This window comes from Rana temporaria, chromosome 1 (genome assembly GCF_905171775.1).
Source record: "Rana temporaria chromosome 1, aRanTem1.1, whole genome shotgun sequence".
NCBI classification, from domain to species: Eukaryota; Metazoa; Chordata; class Amphibia; order Anura; family Ranidae; genus Rana; species Rana temporaria.
The window spans coordinates 690,105,425-690,122,924 of NC_053489.1; the positions used below are offsets into that span (position 1 = coordinate 690,105,425).

Below are 17,500 nucleotides of genomic sequence, written 5' to 3' on the forward strand. Positions count from 1 at the left end.
TATAATAATACTCCTCTCTATATAATAATACTCCTCTCTATAATAATACTCCTCTCTATATAATAATACTCCTCTCTATATAATAATACTCCTCTCTCTATAATAACACTCCTCTCTATAATAATACTCCTCTCTATATAATAATACTCCTCTCTATAATAATACTCCTCTCTATATAATAATACTCCTCTCTATATAATAACACTCCTCTCTATATAATAATACTCCTCTCTATATAATAATACTCCTCTCTCTATAATAATACTCCTCTCTCTATAATAATACTCCTCTCTATAATAATACTCCTCTCTATATAATAATACTCCTCTATATATAATAATACTCCTCTCTATATAATAACACTCCTCTCTATATAATAATACTCCTCTCTATATAATAATACTCCTCTCTCTATAATAATACTCCTCTCTATATAATAATACTCCTCTCTATATAATAATACTCCTCTCTCTATAATAATACTCCTCTCTATATAATAATACTCCTCTCTATATAATAATACTCCTCTCTATATAATAATACTCCTCTCTATATAATAATACTCCTCTCTATATAATAATACTCCTCTCTCTATAATAATACTCCTCTCTCTATAATAATACTCCTCTCTATAATAATACTCCTCTCTATATAATAATACTCCTCTATATATAATAATACTCCTCTCTATATAATAACACTCCTCTCTATATAATAATACTCCTCTCTATATAATAATACTCCTCTCTCTATAATAATACTCCTCTCTATATAATAATACTCCTCTCTATATAATAATACTCCTCTCTCTATAATAATACTCCTCTCTATATAATAATACTCCTCTCTATATAATAATACTCCTCTCTATAATAATAATACTCCTCTCTATATAATAATACTCCTCTCTCTATAATAATACTCCTCTCTATATAATAATACTCCTCTCTATAATAATACTCCTCTCTATATAATAATACTCCTCTCTATATAATAACACTCCTCTCTATATAATAATACTCCTCTCTATATAATAATACTCCTCTCTCTATAATAATACTCCTCTCTATATAATAATACTCCTCTCTATATAATAATACTCCTCTCTATAATAATACTCCTCTCTATAATAATACTCCTCTCTATATAATAATACTCCTCTCTATATAATAATACTCCTCTCTATATAATAATACTCCTCTCTATAATAATACTCCTCTCTATATAATAATACTCCTCTCTATATAATAACACTCCTCTCTATAATAATACTCCTCTCTATATAATAATACTCCTCTCTATATAATAATACTCCTCTCTATAATAATACTCCTCTCTCTATAATAACACTCCTCTCTATAATAATACTCCTCTCTATATAATAATACTCCTCTCTATATAATAATACTCCTCTCTATATAATAATACTCCTCTCTATATAATAATACTCCTCTCTATAATAATACTCCTCTCTATAATAACACTCCTCTCTATATAATAATACTCCTCTCTATAATAATACTCCTCTCTATAATAATACTCCTCTCTCTATAATAACACTCCTCTCTATAATAATACTCCTCTCTATATAATAATACTCCTCTCTATATAATAATACTCCTCTCTATATAATAATACTCCTCTCTATATAATAATACTCCTCTCTATAATAATACTCCTCTCTATAATAACACTCCTCTCTATATAATAATACTCCTCTCTATAATAATACTCCTCTCTATATAATAATACTCCTCTCTCTATAATAACACTCCTCTCTATATAATAATACTCCTCTCTATATAATAATACTCCTCTCTCTATAATAATACTCCTCTCTATATAATAATACTCCTCTCTATAATAATACTCCTCTCTATATAATAATACTCCTCTCTATATAATAATACTCCTCTCTATATAATAATACTCCTCTCTATATAATAATACTCCTCTCTATATAATAATACTCCTCTCTATATAATAATACTCCTCTCTATATAATAATACTCCTCTCTATAATAATACTCCTCTCTATAATAACACTCCTCTCTATATAATAATACTCCTCTCTATAATAATACTCCTCTCTATATAATAATACTCCTCTCTATAATAATACTCCTCTCTATAATAATACTCCTCTCTCTATAATAACACTCCTCTCTATATAATAATACTCCTCTCTATATAATAACACTCCTCTCTATATAATAATACTCCTCTCTATAATAATACTCCTCTCTATAATAACACTCCTCTCTATATAATAATACTCCTCTCTATAATAATACTCCTCTCTATATAATAATACTCCTCTCTCTATAATAACACTCCTCTCTATATAATAATACTCCTCTCTATAATAATACTCCTCTCTATATAATAATACTCCTCTCTATATAATAATACTCCTCTCTATATAATAATACTCCTCTCTATATAATAATACTCCTCTCTCTATAATAATACTCCTCTCTATATAATAATACTCCTCTCTATAATAATACTCCTCTCTATATAATAATACTCCTCTATATATAATAATACTCCTCTCTATATAATAACACTCCTCTCTATATAATAATACTCCTCTCTATATAATAATACTCCTCTCTCTATAATAATACTCCTCTCTATATAATAATACTCCTCTCTATAATAATACTCCTCTCTATAATAATACTCCTCTCTATATAATAATACTCCTCTCTATATAATAATACTCCTCTCTATATAATAATACTCCTCTCTATAATAATACTCCTCTCTATATAATAATACTCCTCTCTATATAATAACACTCCTCTCTATAATAATACTCCTCTCTATATAATAATACTCCTCTCTATATAATAATACTCCTCTCTATAATAATACTCCTCTCTCTATAATAACACTCCTCTCTATAATAATACTCCTCTCTATATAATAATACTCCTCTCTATATAATAATACTCCTCTCTATATAATAATACTCCTCTCTATATAATAATACTCCTCTCTATAATAATACTCCTCTCTATAATAACACTCCTCTCTATATAATAATACTCCTCTCTATAATAATACTCCTCTCTATATAATAATACTCCTCTCTATAATAATACTCCTCTCTATAATAATACTCCTCTCTCTATAATAACACTCCTCTCTATAATAATACTCCTCTCTATATAATAATACTCCTCTCTATATAATAATACTCCTCTCTATATAATAATACTCCTCTCTATATAATAATACTCCTCTCTATAATAATACTCCTCTCTATAATAACACTCCTCTCTATATAATAATACTCCTCTCTATAATAATACTCCTCTCTATATAATAATATTCCTCTCTCTATAATAACACTCCTCTCTATATAATAATACTCCTCTCTATATAATAATACTCCTCTCTCTATAATAATACTCCTCTCTATATAATAATACTCCTCTCTATAATAATACTCCTCTCTATATAATAATACTCCTCTCTATATAATAATACTCCTCTCTATATAATAATACTCCTCTCTATAATAATACTCCTCTCTATATAATAATACTCCTCTCTATATAATAATACTCCTCTCTATAATAATACTCCTCTCTATATAATAATACTCCTCTCTATATAATAATACTCCTCTCTATAATAATACTCCTCTCTATATAATAACACTCCTCTCTATATAATAATACTCCTCTCTATATAATAATACTCCTCTCTATATAATAATACTCCTCTCTATAATAATACTCCTCTCTATAATAATACTCCTCTCTCTATAATAACACTCCTCTCTATATAATAATACTCCTCTCTATATAATAATACTCCTCTCTCTATAATAATACTCCTCTCTATAATAATACTCCTCTCTATATAATAATACTCCTCTCTCTATAATAATACTCCTCTCTATAATAATACTCCTCTCTATATAATAATACTCCTCTCTATATAATAATACTCCTCTCTATATAATAATACTCCTCTCTATAATAATACTCCTCTCTATATAATAATACTCCTCTCTATATAATAATACTCCTCTCTATATAATAATACTCCTCTCTCTATAATAATACTCCTCTCTATATAATAATACTCCTCTCTATATAATAACACTCCTCTCTATATAATAATACTCCTCTCTATATAATAATACTCCTCTCTCTATAATAATACTCCTCTCTATATAATAATACTCCTCTCTATAATAATACTCCTCTCTATATAATAATACTCCTCTCTATATAATAATACTCCTCTCTATATAATAATACTCCTCTCTATAATAATACTCCTCTCTCTATAATAATACTCCTCTCTCTATAATAATACTCCTCTCTCTATAATAATACTCCTCTCTATATAATAATACTCCTCTCTCTATAATAATACTCCTCTCTCTATAATAATACTCCTCTCTATAATAATACTCCTCTCTCTATAATAATACTCCTCTCTCTATAATAATACTCCTCTCTCTATAATAATACTCCTCTCTCTATAATAATACTCCTCTCTATAATAACACTCCTCTCTATATAATAATACTCCTCTCTATATAATAATACTCCTCTCTATATAATAATACTCCTCTCTATATAATAATACTCCTCTCTATAATAATACTCCTCTCTATATAATAATACTCCTCTCTATATAATAATACTCCTCTCTCTATAATAATACTCCTCTCTCTATAATAATACTCCTCTCTATATAATAATACTCCTCTCTATAATAATACTCCTCTCTATATAATAATACTCCTCTCTATATAATAATACTCCTCTCTATATAATAATACTCCTCTCTATAATAATACTCCTCTCTATATAATAATACTCCTCTCTATAATAATACTCCTCTCTCTATAATAATACTCCTCTCTATATAATAATACTCCTCTCTATATAATAATACTCCTCTCTCTATAATAATACTCCTCTCTATATAATAATACTCCTCTCTATAATAATACTCCTCTCTCTATAATAATACTCCTCTCTCTATAATAATACTCCTCTCTCTATAATAATACTCCTCTCTATATAATAATACTCCTCTCTCTATAATAATACTCCTCTCTATATAATAATACTCCTCTCTATAATAATACTCCTCTCTATATAATAATACTCCTCTCTATATAATAATACTCCTCTCTATAATAATACTCCTCTCTATATAATAATACTCCTCTCTATAATAATACTCCTCTCTATATAATAATACTCCTCTCTATATAATAATACTCCTCTCTATAATAATACTCCTCTCTATATAATAACACTCCTCTCTATAATAATACTCCTCTCTCTATAATAACACTCCTCTCTATATAATAATACTCCTCTCTATATAATAATACTCCTCTCTATATAATAATACTCCTCTCTATAATAATACTCCTCTCTATATAATAATACTCCTCTCTATAATAACACTCCTCTCTATAATAATACTCCTCTCTATATAATAATACTCCTCTCTATATAATAATACTCCTCTCTCTATAATAATACTCCTCTCTCTATAATAATACTCCTCTCTATATAATAATACTCCTCTCTATAATAATACTCCTCTCTATATAATAATACTCCTCTCTATATAATAATACTCCTCTCTATATAATAATACTCCTCTCTATATAATAATACTCCTCTCTCTATAATAATACTCCTCTCTCTATAATAATACTCCTCTCTATATAATAATACTCCTCTCTCTATAATAATACTCCTCTCTATATAATAATACTCCTCTCTATAATAATACTCCTCTCTATATAATAATACTCCTCTCTATATAATAATACTCCTCTCTATAATAATACTCCTCTCTATATAATAATACTCCTCTCTATAATAATACTCCTCTCTATATAATAATACTCCTCTCTATATAATAATACTCCTCTCTCTATAATAATACTCCTCTCTATATAATAATACTCCTCTCTATATAATAATACTCCTCTCTCTATATAATAATACTCCTCTCTATAATAATACTCCTCTCTATATAATAATACTCCTCTCTCTATAATAATACTCCTCTCTATATAATAATACTCCTCTCTATAATAATACTCCTCTCTATATAATAATACTCCTCTCTATATAATAATACTCCTCTCTATAATAATACTCCTCTCTATATAATAATACTCCTCTCTATAATAATACTCCTCTCTATATAATAATACTCCTCTCTATATAATAATACTCCTCTCTCTATAATAATACTCCTCTCTATATAATAATACTCCTCTCTATATAATAATACTCCTCTCTCTATATAATAATACTCCTCTCTATAATAATACTCCTCTCTCTATAATAATACGATAGACAGATATACAGATTACTATTAGTATAAAGTCCAGGCCGAGGCTCTCACCCACCTCACGGCGCTCAGCAGACACTCGTACCAGCTGTTCATGTCTTGTTGGTCGGATGACATCAGAAGAAGTTTCTCCATCTTGAAGGAAAGCTGGGAATAGAAAGTCTATGAGGAGGCGGAGTTTCCAGGAGACCAGAGAAATGAGGGCTAGAGATAGGAGGGGGAGGGGTAAAGGCACAGAGATAGGGGGGATAAAGGGGCAAAGATAAGGGGAAGTAAATGGGCAATGGTATACGTGAAGGGGTAAAAGGGGCAGGAGGGAGGGGTAAAGATGGTGGTAGTAAGGAGGAGATGAGGAGGAGGTAGTAATAAGGAGGTGAGTGTTGGGTGATATAGGGAGGTTTATGGAGAGGAGGTGAGAGATGAGGTAGTGGGGTAACGAGGAGGAGGTAGTAATAAGGAGGTGAGTGTTGGGTGATATCGGGAGGTTTATGGAGAGGAGATGAAGAGGAGGTGAGAGATGAGGAGGTAGTAATGAGGAGGTGAGTGTTGGGTAAAATATGGAGGTTTATGGAGAGGAGATGAGGTGGTGGGGTAACGAGGAGGAAGTAGTAATAAGGAGGTGAGTGTTGGGTGATATCGGGAGATTTATGGAGAGGAGATGAGAGATGAGGAGGAGGTGAGTGTTGGGTGATATCGGGAGGTTTATGGAGATGAGGTGGTGGGGTAACGAGGAGGAGGTAGTAATAAGGAGGTGAGTGTTGGGTGATATCGGGAGGTTTATGGAGAGGAGGTGAGAGATGAGGTGGTGGGATAACGAGGAGGAGGTAAGAGGTGAGAGATGAGGTGGTGGGATAACGAGGAGGAAGTAAGAGGTGAAGTGGGGTAACGAGGAGGAGGTAAGAGGTGAGGTGGTGGGGTAATGAGGAGGAAGTAAGAGGTGAAGTGGGGTAACGAGGAGGAGGTAGTAACGAGGAGGAGGTAATCACTCACACTGATCAGTCCTCCTTGGCTCTGGGTGTGGCCCAGGACTCTCTCCACCCGGCACTCTCTGAGTGGGTAGACGGCCCGGCAGCAGAACTTCTGGGCGTTGATGGGGTGTAAGGGGTGACAAGGTGAGGTGATGGCCAGGACATCGGAGAAGAGGAAGAGCATGCGATGTTTGAGCTCCTCCCCACTGGGCGGTACAAGAGCCAGCCATCCTTCTCTGATATAACGTCTTCCTGGAAGAGAGATCACCAAATCACCAGATGGAAGCTTCTCCGTGTTTTATCGAGAAGAACGGATATCCGGATCTCATCCCAACTGACCCCTGATAAGGATCCCTGTCGGGTCTTTCAGGACTCTGGAGACCTCCAGTACTCAAAAGATCCACGCCTGGTCCTCTAGAATTTCTAGAATTTCCAGTTACAGGATCCCAGTCGGGTCTTTCAGGAGCTCCAGGACTCCTGTGACTTCCATTACTCACATGATCCATGCCGGGTCTTACTCAGAAGATCCATGCCAGGTATTCCAGCATCTCTACCACCTCCGGGACTTGCAGAGCTCCCAGTAACAATGCCGGGCATGTCCTCTGACCAGGAACAGAATTTAGGCTCCAGTTTTTGTAGTGGCCGGTGCCGGGTCTTCTTTTCAGCTACTTGAGAGCCAAAGACTAGAATACTTACCTGCCACTTGCCTATTTAGCCTGGCTACTCTCTCACCTCCCCCACCCCGTCTGGATCTGACTCCTCCTATGTCAGTGCAAAGAGTCTCTGCAACAACAAACTCTCCAAATAAGACACTCTACCCAGACCGTACCAGACATATATGTCATCTACCCAGACAGTACATACATGTCATCTACCCAGACTGTACCAGACATACATGTCATCTACCCAAACAGTACCAGACCTACATGTCATCTACCCAGACTGTACCAGACATACATGTCATCTACCCAGACAGTACCGGACATACATGTTGTAACGGACCTATGAACTATTCTGCCTGGACATCTATAATCCTCATGCAGTGAGGCCTACAAAGGACTGCATGAATTGTGTAACGGAATGACCCGTGACACCCAAAGACTTTGTGAGGATGGAGGATACTCCTGTGTCAGCGTCACTGATAACTCTTGGGTCTGAGTCCACTCTGTGCCCTTTGGGCATGGAGTGGCAAGTGAATCGTAATTCATGGATTACATGAGATTTGACATCACGGACAGTTCATATTGCAGGCTCTTGAGAGACTACAAGATGTTGGTTAATTGTGACCCCAACCAGTCAATATTCTATGACTCATTTCTATGATTAGTCTAGTGACATGCTAATTGCATCAGGGCTTGGAGGACATTCCATTGTCCTTGTGTAAAGGTGTTGTAACGGACAGGTGTTAATCCCAGGTCTGCTCCCAGAACTCTAATTATGCATACTAGAGACTGCTTACGTGTGATAACCCTGTCTACAATCTATTGATGCTCAGAGGTGTCAAGCGGTATGCCGAGACGGAGTGGGTGAAGGCTTTTGTTGTTAGTAATTGAGGAATGTTTAGTAATTAGCCTTAGTGTGTGATTGGGGGGGGGGGACAGTTTGATTGTTCCTGTAAATTCTGTGACAAGTTGGCCAGTGAGAAATCGGAGATGCAACGACACTACGTCATGTATTATGAGATGTCCCGTGGCTTGAACATTGAAATGCACAAACAGGCTGAAATTGTCAAAAGATTAAATGGGATTTGCATCCAGGTGGTGCCTTATCTCTCCCAAGAGCATCAGCAACAGATTTTGGGAGCCATTGAGAGAGCAAAGCAAGTGACTGTTCCAGAGCTGAACTCCATTATTCACCGTCACCATCAGCTACAGACCTGGTAAGCCAAATGGCAATGCTGATGGGTTATCCCGGCAAACAGACGTCATCCCGGCTTCCTAGTTCCGGACATCCCCAAGTTGACCCGAAAAGGATCAAGCCGGGTCTGCCGGAGTGTTCCACAAGGAGGGAGCCATGTAACGGGAGTCACGTTAGGGGCACAGGGTGAATGAGAACCCCACTATGGTCTGTGCTAGTCACATTTAATGCGGTCAGATATTGTATATATTGTATATATATATTGTGTGTTGGCTGATGTATACTAGTCAGCTTGCTGTGATGAAAGGGGTGGGGTGTGATTGCATTCCATTGTCTATTGTGGTAATTAAGTCTGCTATGTGGATTGGAGCTTGGTAGACAGTCTGCATACCTATTATGGGATGTTCAAGTGTTTTGCTGTGAGGAAAGGGGGGGGGGAATCACTCCAGCAACCCCCCCTGCTAAGACTGTTTACTGAAGGAGAAGTTTGAACACACCTGACCGGTATCACCATTGTCATTGGACAATTTAACCCACCCTGTTTCCCAAGGGTGGGAGGGATGTATTTTGAAGAGGAATGTATTACCATGTGCAGATAATAAAGATTCATTCCCTGTTTTAAACCTCAAACAAGAGCTGTGTGTCTCGTTTCTGGGGGGAATTCTTATGGGTCTCGTTCGTTTGCCTGATTGTGGAGTGTCGATAAGCTGTCGTGACTGGGATGGAAGTTCGTAAACGGTGGTGACCGTTACAGTGGTGGCACAGCAGTGGGATAATTCCATCCCTTAAAGGACGGCTACAAGGACACAGGACGATGGAGACGCTGTATGAGCGGCTGAAGCTCTCTTCCCTCAAGGACTTACTGGAGAGCCGGGGCAGATCGGCCGGCAACCGTAAGAGAAGGGACATTATCGCACAACTTGTCGAAATGGATAGAGCTGAGAGGCCCAGCGTAACAGACAGGACACCCGATGAAGAGTTTTGGGACCGGGCTGTTAGACGTGGACTGGCACAGTATGGACCTAATCCTCCACCGGAGATCATAGACCGGGTTATAGCGGCTGTGGATGCCACTTGGCTAGAGCAAAGAGGTGCTGCAGCAGCAGAAGTCACAGCAGCACCAACTGAAGAGAGGGGAGAGGTACAGAGACCAGTCACCATGGAGGTGGAGTTCCAGGGAGCCGGGGCAATTGGCCCCTCTCCCCAGCAACAAGCTGTGGTGGTAAAGCATTTACCCCCAGCTGAATCCCTGGCAGCAGGGCAGGATGATACTGGCTGCTGCACACAACTGCAGCTTGAGCTGACATCGGGGGATGGGACTGTGGTCTCCCCTCAAAGCGACCCAGCAGAAGGGCTGGCAACGGAGCAGAGTGCCACAAGTCTCTGCTCTCACCTAGCAGGAGAGGGAGTTCCTGGACCAGTGGATGGGACTGTGGTCTCCACTCAAAGCGACCCAGCAGAAGGGCTGGCAACAGAGCAGAGTGCCACAAGTCTCTGCTCTCACCTAGCAGGAGAGGGAGTTCCTGGACCAGTGGATGGGACTTCAGTCTCCACTGGTATACCCCAGGGATGGTGGCCAGTTGGCCCAGATCCCCAGCAGCATGAGGAACTGAGCCCAGTCACCCTGTCTTCTCTCCAGCGGCTGAAAGGACTCCAGGGAGAAGGGTCAGTACAGGCCTCTCCCCAGCGGCAGGCAGATTCTCTGAGAGAGACAGAGGTTGGCTGGGTGAGTAATGCTCTGTTTGGAGCAATTTATTTGGGGTACGGTATGGATACCAGCATTGGAGGACTAGATCTACTGACTGACTTCGGAGTCAACCCGTTCGGGGTCTCCTCCTGTGTCAGTCTCCCACCGAAAGGGGAGAGATGTAACGGAATGACCCGTGACACCCAAAGACTTTGTGAGGATGGAGGATACTCCTGTGTCAGCGTCACTGATAACTCTTGGGTCTGAGTCCACTCTGTGCCCTTTGGGCATGGAGTGGCAAGTGAATCGTAATTCATGGATTACATGAGATTTGACATCACGGACAGTTCATATTGCAGGATCTTGAGAGACTACAAGATGTTGGTTAATTGTGACCCCAACCAGTCAATATTCTATGACTCATTTCTATGATTAGTCTAGTGACATGCTAATTGCATCAGGGCTTGGAGGACATTCCATTGTCCTTGTGTAAAGGTGTTGTAACGGACAGGTGTTAATCCCAGGTCTGCTCCCAGAACTCTAATTATGCATACTAAAGACTGCTTATGTGTGATAACACTGTCTACAATCTATTGATGCTCAGAGGTGTCAAGCGGTATGCGGAGACGGAGTGGGTGAAGGCTTTTGTTGTTAGTAATTGAGGAATGTTTAGTAATTAGCCTTAGTGTGTGATTGGGGGGGGGGCAGTTTGATTGTTCCTGTAAATTCTGTGACCTGTTGTACTATATAAAAAGACTGAGTCCCAACTTTTTTTCAGGAGGGATTTTCCGATTTTTTTTTTTTTTTTTAAATCATTTAAATAAAAGTTGGATTTATATGTCCCTTCCCAATCCCTCTATTTGTGAAAAAAAAAATGTCCGTTAAGGACCATTTATATGTTGTTTAAGGGGCAGTAAGAGGGAAGAAGGAAGGGTTAAGGGAAGAGAAAAAAGGGGGAAGGGAAAGGGAAGAAATGGGAAAAGAAAGTGAAGGAACAGTATATGGTGATGAATTTAGGTGAAGGATAACTGGATATTATAATGGAGGTTTCTGCCCCCCCTTTTCTTTTTCTTTTTTGGAAACAAAAGGGAAGAGAAAAAAAAAATAAAAAAAAAACATGTCCCAACTTTTTTTCAGGAGGGATTTTTCGATTTTTTTTTTCATTTAAATAAAAGTTGGATTTATATGTCCCTTCCCAATCCCTCTATTTGTGAAAAAGTGTCCGTTAAGGACTATTTATATGTTGTTTAAGGGGCAATGAGAGGGAAGAGAAAAGGGGGGAAGGGAAAGGGAAGAAATGGGAAAAGAAAGTGAGGGAACAGTATATGGTGATGAATTTAGGTGAAGGATAACTGGATATTATCTTGGAGGTTTCTGCCCCCCCTTTTCTTTTTCTTTTTTTGAAAAAAAAAAGAAGAAAATAGAAAAAAAGAAAACATGTCCCAACTTTTTTTCAGGAGGGATTTTCCGATTTTTTTTTTTTAAATCATTTAAATAAAAGTTGGATTTATATGTCCCTTCCCAATCCCTCTATTTGTGAAAAAAAAATGTCCGTTAAGGACCATTTATATGTTGTTTAAGGGGCAGTAAGAGGGAAGAAGGAAGGGTTAAGGGAAGAGAAAAAAGGGGGAAGGGAAAGGGAAGAAATGGGAAAAGAAAGTGAAGGAATAGTATATGGTGATGAATTTAGGTGAAGGATAACTGGATATTATCCTGGAGGTTTCTGCCCCCCCTTTTCTTTTTCTTTTTTGGAAACAAACGGAAAAAAAAAAAAAAAAACATTTCCAACTTTTTTTCCAGGAGGGATTTTTCGATTTTTTTTTTTTTTTCACTTAAATAAAAGTTGGATTTATATGTCCCTTCCTAATCCCTCTATTTGTGAAAAAATGGCTGTTAAGGACTATTTATATGTTGTTTAAGGGGCAATGAGAGGGAAGAGAAAAGGGGGGAAGGGAAAGGGAAGAAATGGGAAAAGAAAGTGAGGGAACAGTATATGGTGATGAATTTAGGTGAAGGATAACTGCATATTATCTTGGAGGTTTCTGCCCCCCCCCCCTTTTCTTGTTTAAAAAAAAAAAAAAAAAAAAAATGTCCCAACTTTTTTTTTCAGGAGGGATTTTTTTATTTTTTTTTTCATTTAAATAAAAGTTGGATTTATATGTCCCTTCCCAATCCCTCTATTTGTGAAAAAATGTCCGTTAAGGACCATTTATATGTTGTTTAAGGGGCGGTTAGAGGGAAGAAGCAAGGGTTAAGGGAAGAGAAATAGAAGTGGATATATACGTTTAGAAGATTGACTACAGATGGTAATTGTAGTAAACTCAGAGCCGGGGTGGATAAGAGGTTAGGTCTGAGCCCCCCTGTCATCTTGTGCCAAAACCCCCAATTAGGTTTTACCCACTGAAGTCACAGTCAGGTGGCTCAGTTTTGGGTGCGCGCCCGATTGGGCCTAGAAGGGAGGGAGGGATTAGAAGGGGTTAGGAAGGGGCGTATAGGTAGGTTTGGGAGGGGTGCTCTCCCCCCACCTTTTATTTTATTTTTGTATTTTTTTCTTTTTTTTTTTCTCTTGTTGTTGTTGTCAGTGTTGTCTGAAAAATGGAAGAGGTGAAGATTACCTCCTTGAATGTTAAGGGTCTTAATGTCCCAGAGAAAAGGAAAATGTTGTTGAACGATTTGAGGCGATCCGGGACAGATGTAGCCTATGTTCAGGAAACACACTTTAAGGCAGGTAGACTCCCTCTTCTTCAAAATAGATTTTTCCCTTGTGTGTATCATGCTCCAAACCAACAGGCTAAATCTAAGGGGGTCTCAATATTAATATCTAATCGAGTGCCATGGTGCTTAGTGGACAAACGGGTAGACCCTAATGGGAGATTTCTTTTCCTTAAAGGAAGCATTGGAAACATTAAGGTAACATTAGCAACAATCTATGTACCAAATAAACAGCAGGACCAGTTTGTTAAAAAAATTCTTTCAGAATTAAGGGATTTTATAGAGGGGAGATTGATTCTGGGAGGGGACTTCAACATCCCCCTAGATCCTAGAATCGACACCTCCTCAGGAACTTCAGCTGTCCCCTGTCGGGTCCGAAGAAGTATACTACAAAAAATGCATGAAATGCAAGTGGTAGATGCCTGGAGGACTTTACATACAAAAGAACGAGATTATACTTTTTTTTCCAACCCACATCAAGTGTACTCGCGTATTGACATGTTTTTGATTCCACACTATTTAATTTCAGACGTTACAGAAATCATAATCGGAAATATAACATGGTCGGACCATGCTCCGGTTTCGTTGTGTCTCTCCCTGTCTAACCTGGCCACTCAACGTAAGGGATGCTGGCGATTGAATGAAAGCCTTCTTCAAAATCCTGAAGTAAGGGACGATGTATCTAAAGAAATGATAGCATATTTTCAGATAAACGACATTCCTGAGAGTGACCCAGGTATGATTTGGGAGGCACACAAGGCCGTGATCAGAGGAATTTTAATCAAACATGGAGCAATTTTGAAAAAGAAAAGGGAAAAACAGACCAAAGAATTATTAGATGAGATCCAGACCTTAGAAACACAGCATAAAAAGATACAGACAGCATCAGTAGGTAGGGAGCTGGGACATCTGAGAAGACAACTGTCGGAGATCTTACGGTTTAAAGCAAAAGCCCTAATCCAACGAGGGAAACAAATAGATTATGAAATAGGAGATAAATGTGGCAGATTGTTAGCAGGGAAAATTAAAGAAAAGAATAGGTCAACTTATATATCACAAATAAAAGATAAAGAGGGACATTTAAAACAGATACCTAAAGATATTGCCCAGACATTCGGGAAGTATTATGCTACTCTGTATAACTTGCCTCACGCTACTTCCCCTCAGTCCAGGATAGCAGAATATCTAACCTCGACAGGTATGACGAGATTACCCTCACCAGCCCGTTATAGTCTGGACACTCCTATTACGGTAAAAGAAGTGACTGAAGTATTAAAATCATTCAAATCTGGAAAATCTCCTGGTCCGGATGGCTTTACTATAAGTTACTACAGAGAATTTTCTGAGTTGCTAAGTAAACAAATGACAAAAGTCTTTAATGCGGTGGGTCTGACTTCCACATTCCCTATGGATACCCTGAGAGCACATATTACGTTAATTCCAAAAGAGGGGAAGGACCCGGCGGATTGTGGAGGTTACAGACCCATCTCGTTACTGAACACAGATTTAAAAATATTTACGAAAATATTAGCAACCAGAATACAATCATGGATCCCCCAAATAATAGATTTAGACCAAGTAGGGTTCGTCCCCACGAGAGAAGGTAGAGATAATACAACAAAAGTTCTTAATTTGATTAATCAGGTAAATGATAAAAAAATACTGTGTGTATTTTTAAATACAGACGCGGAGAAGGCATTTGATAGGGTAGACTGGCGGTTCTTATTTGAGGTGCTGAAACAAATAGGAATGGGAGAACGAATGATTAGCTGGATTAAAAGTGTTTATACAAACCCTCAAGCGGTTGTAAAGGCAAATGGGGTCCTTTCTGAACCCTTCAGCATCTCGAATGGTACTCGCCAGGGCTGCCCCCTCTCACCCCTTCTCTTCGTTCTCTCTTTGGAACCATTGCTGAACAGAATTCGCCTGAATCCGGATATACGGGGTATTAGGGTTGGGGAAGGAATCCACAAGGTTTCTGCTTATGCGGATGATATGCTTTTTTCAGTAACCGAGCCTCATATTTCTCTCCCTACTTTGCTGAGTGAGATTGAGAAATATGGCACTCTCTCTAATTTAAAAATAAATCAGACTAAATCAGAGGCCATGAGCATGTCACTATCCCCTCTTTCCCGGGATTCCATTCGGGCGAATTTTTGTTTTAAATGGAGTCCAATGCTTAGATACTTGGGCACAAATATTCCATCAAAAGAAAAGGACATTTTTAAAATGAATTTTTTACCAATGTATAATCTATTACGAGCCCTACTTGACAAATGGCGACTTGGTTCCCATTCTTGGTTTGGCCGCATTAGTATAATCAAAATGTCCGTTCTTCCGAAAATTTTGTATTTACTTCAGGCGCTACCAATTAAGATTCCAGTGACTTTTTTGCGTCAGATACGTAGTTTATTTATGAATTTTATCTGGGCCGGGAAACGTCCTAGGATTAAAAGAGATCTGTTGACTATGCCTAAGAATCTTGGTGGAATGGGGGTCCCAGATATATTTAAGTATTATTATGCAGTACATCTATCTAGATTAGTGGACTGGTGTAAACATGTTAGATCTAAGAGGTGGGTTGACATAGAACAACAGCTGAGCACAGTTCCTTTAGGTAGAGCACCTTGGTGCTATACAGTATTACCGGCTCCTCTTAAAAATCACCCTATAATTGGCACAACACTAAAAATTACTGCACGTATATGCCAAAACGGGAACTTTTCTACAGTGCGATCACCTTTGTTTCCCATATTGGGGAACCCAAGTTTTAGTCCGGGTAATGAAAGAGGATCTTTCCGGTTATTAATAGAGAAAGGAGTATATCAGGCCTCACATTTTATTATATCAGAAAACTGGCCATCGATTAAAACATTAATACAAATAGGAGGCCCTTTTGAAGTCAATATCTGGCAGGCGTTGCAATTAAGTAATTTTTTTAGATCATTAGGCCCGGGAAGTAATTTTCATCGTCAGTTAACAATCTTTGAGTCGTACTGTAATGATTTAGAACCACTAGCCCGAGGGATCTCTAAAATGTATGGACTATTAAATAAATTTAGGGAGGATCAGGAGATACCAGGCCTTAACAAATGGGAGAAGGACCTAGATAGGACCTTCTCTGCATTACAACGTAAACAGATTATCTTTTTGACTCTAAACTCTTCAATCTGTACACGAATTCAAGAATTAAACTATAAAATCTTGATGCAGTGGTACCATACTCCAGTACGACTCAAAAAATTCTGCAATGAAAATTCTGACAGATGTTGGAGATGTGGAGAAGAAAGCGGGACATTGATTCATATATTTTGGTTTTGTAAAAAAATAAGAGTTTATTGGTTGTCAATTATGAGAATCTTGCAAAAAATTTCTGAGTTAAAAATACCCAATGATCCCGCTTTTTTCCTACTTCACCTATCTGAGATTCCAGTTCAGACTTATCGGAACTCAGTACTGTGCCATTTGGTGAATGCAGCTAAAGCAGGTATACCCTTACGGTGGAGGGATACTACGTCACCAACAGTTTTAGAGTGGATAAATAGAGTTAGAGATATAGAAGCTATGGAAGACCTAGTTCTCTCAGCTAAGGGTAAAAATAAACTATACAAAGAAACGTGGAAGAGCTGGAATTTGTTTAAAAATTCAGATGAGGGGAAAAGATTAATGACTGAACCTGATAAATGAAGAATCGGATACGCGCAGGGAATTATAATGTAAAATATAATATGAAGGATAAACCGACTTTCCTGTTATGAATTGTGGTTTAAGGGAGGGAGAGGATGGGGCTCCCCTTCTCTCTCCCCCTCTTTTATCTTTTTTTTCTCTTTTTTTTTTTTTTTCTCTCGTCTTTTGAGGGGGGGAGCTGGGAAAGGGCAGATGCATCACTTGTCTCTCTGTGAGAGAGAGTGATGACTAAGAA

General features: G+C 37.6%; 1 protein-coding gene across 2 annotated transcripts in view; it reads right to left on the bottom strand.

The window, feature by feature from the left end:
* Positions 1-17,500, bottom strand: part of ARHGEF39 (Rho guanine nucleotide exchange factor 39) — a gene marked incomplete at its 5' end in the record, with an annotated part of 69,683 nt that overhangs the window by 13,052 nt on the left and 39,131 nt on the right. The window contains 2 exon segments of one of the 2 annotated variants that reach the window (XM_040335779.1): positions 6,413-6,501; positions 7,345-7,574. In XM_040335779.1, coding sequence (XP_040191713.1) covers positions 6,413-6,501; positions 7,345-7,574 — 319 coding nt within the window. 2 annotated transcript variants of the gene reach the window in all.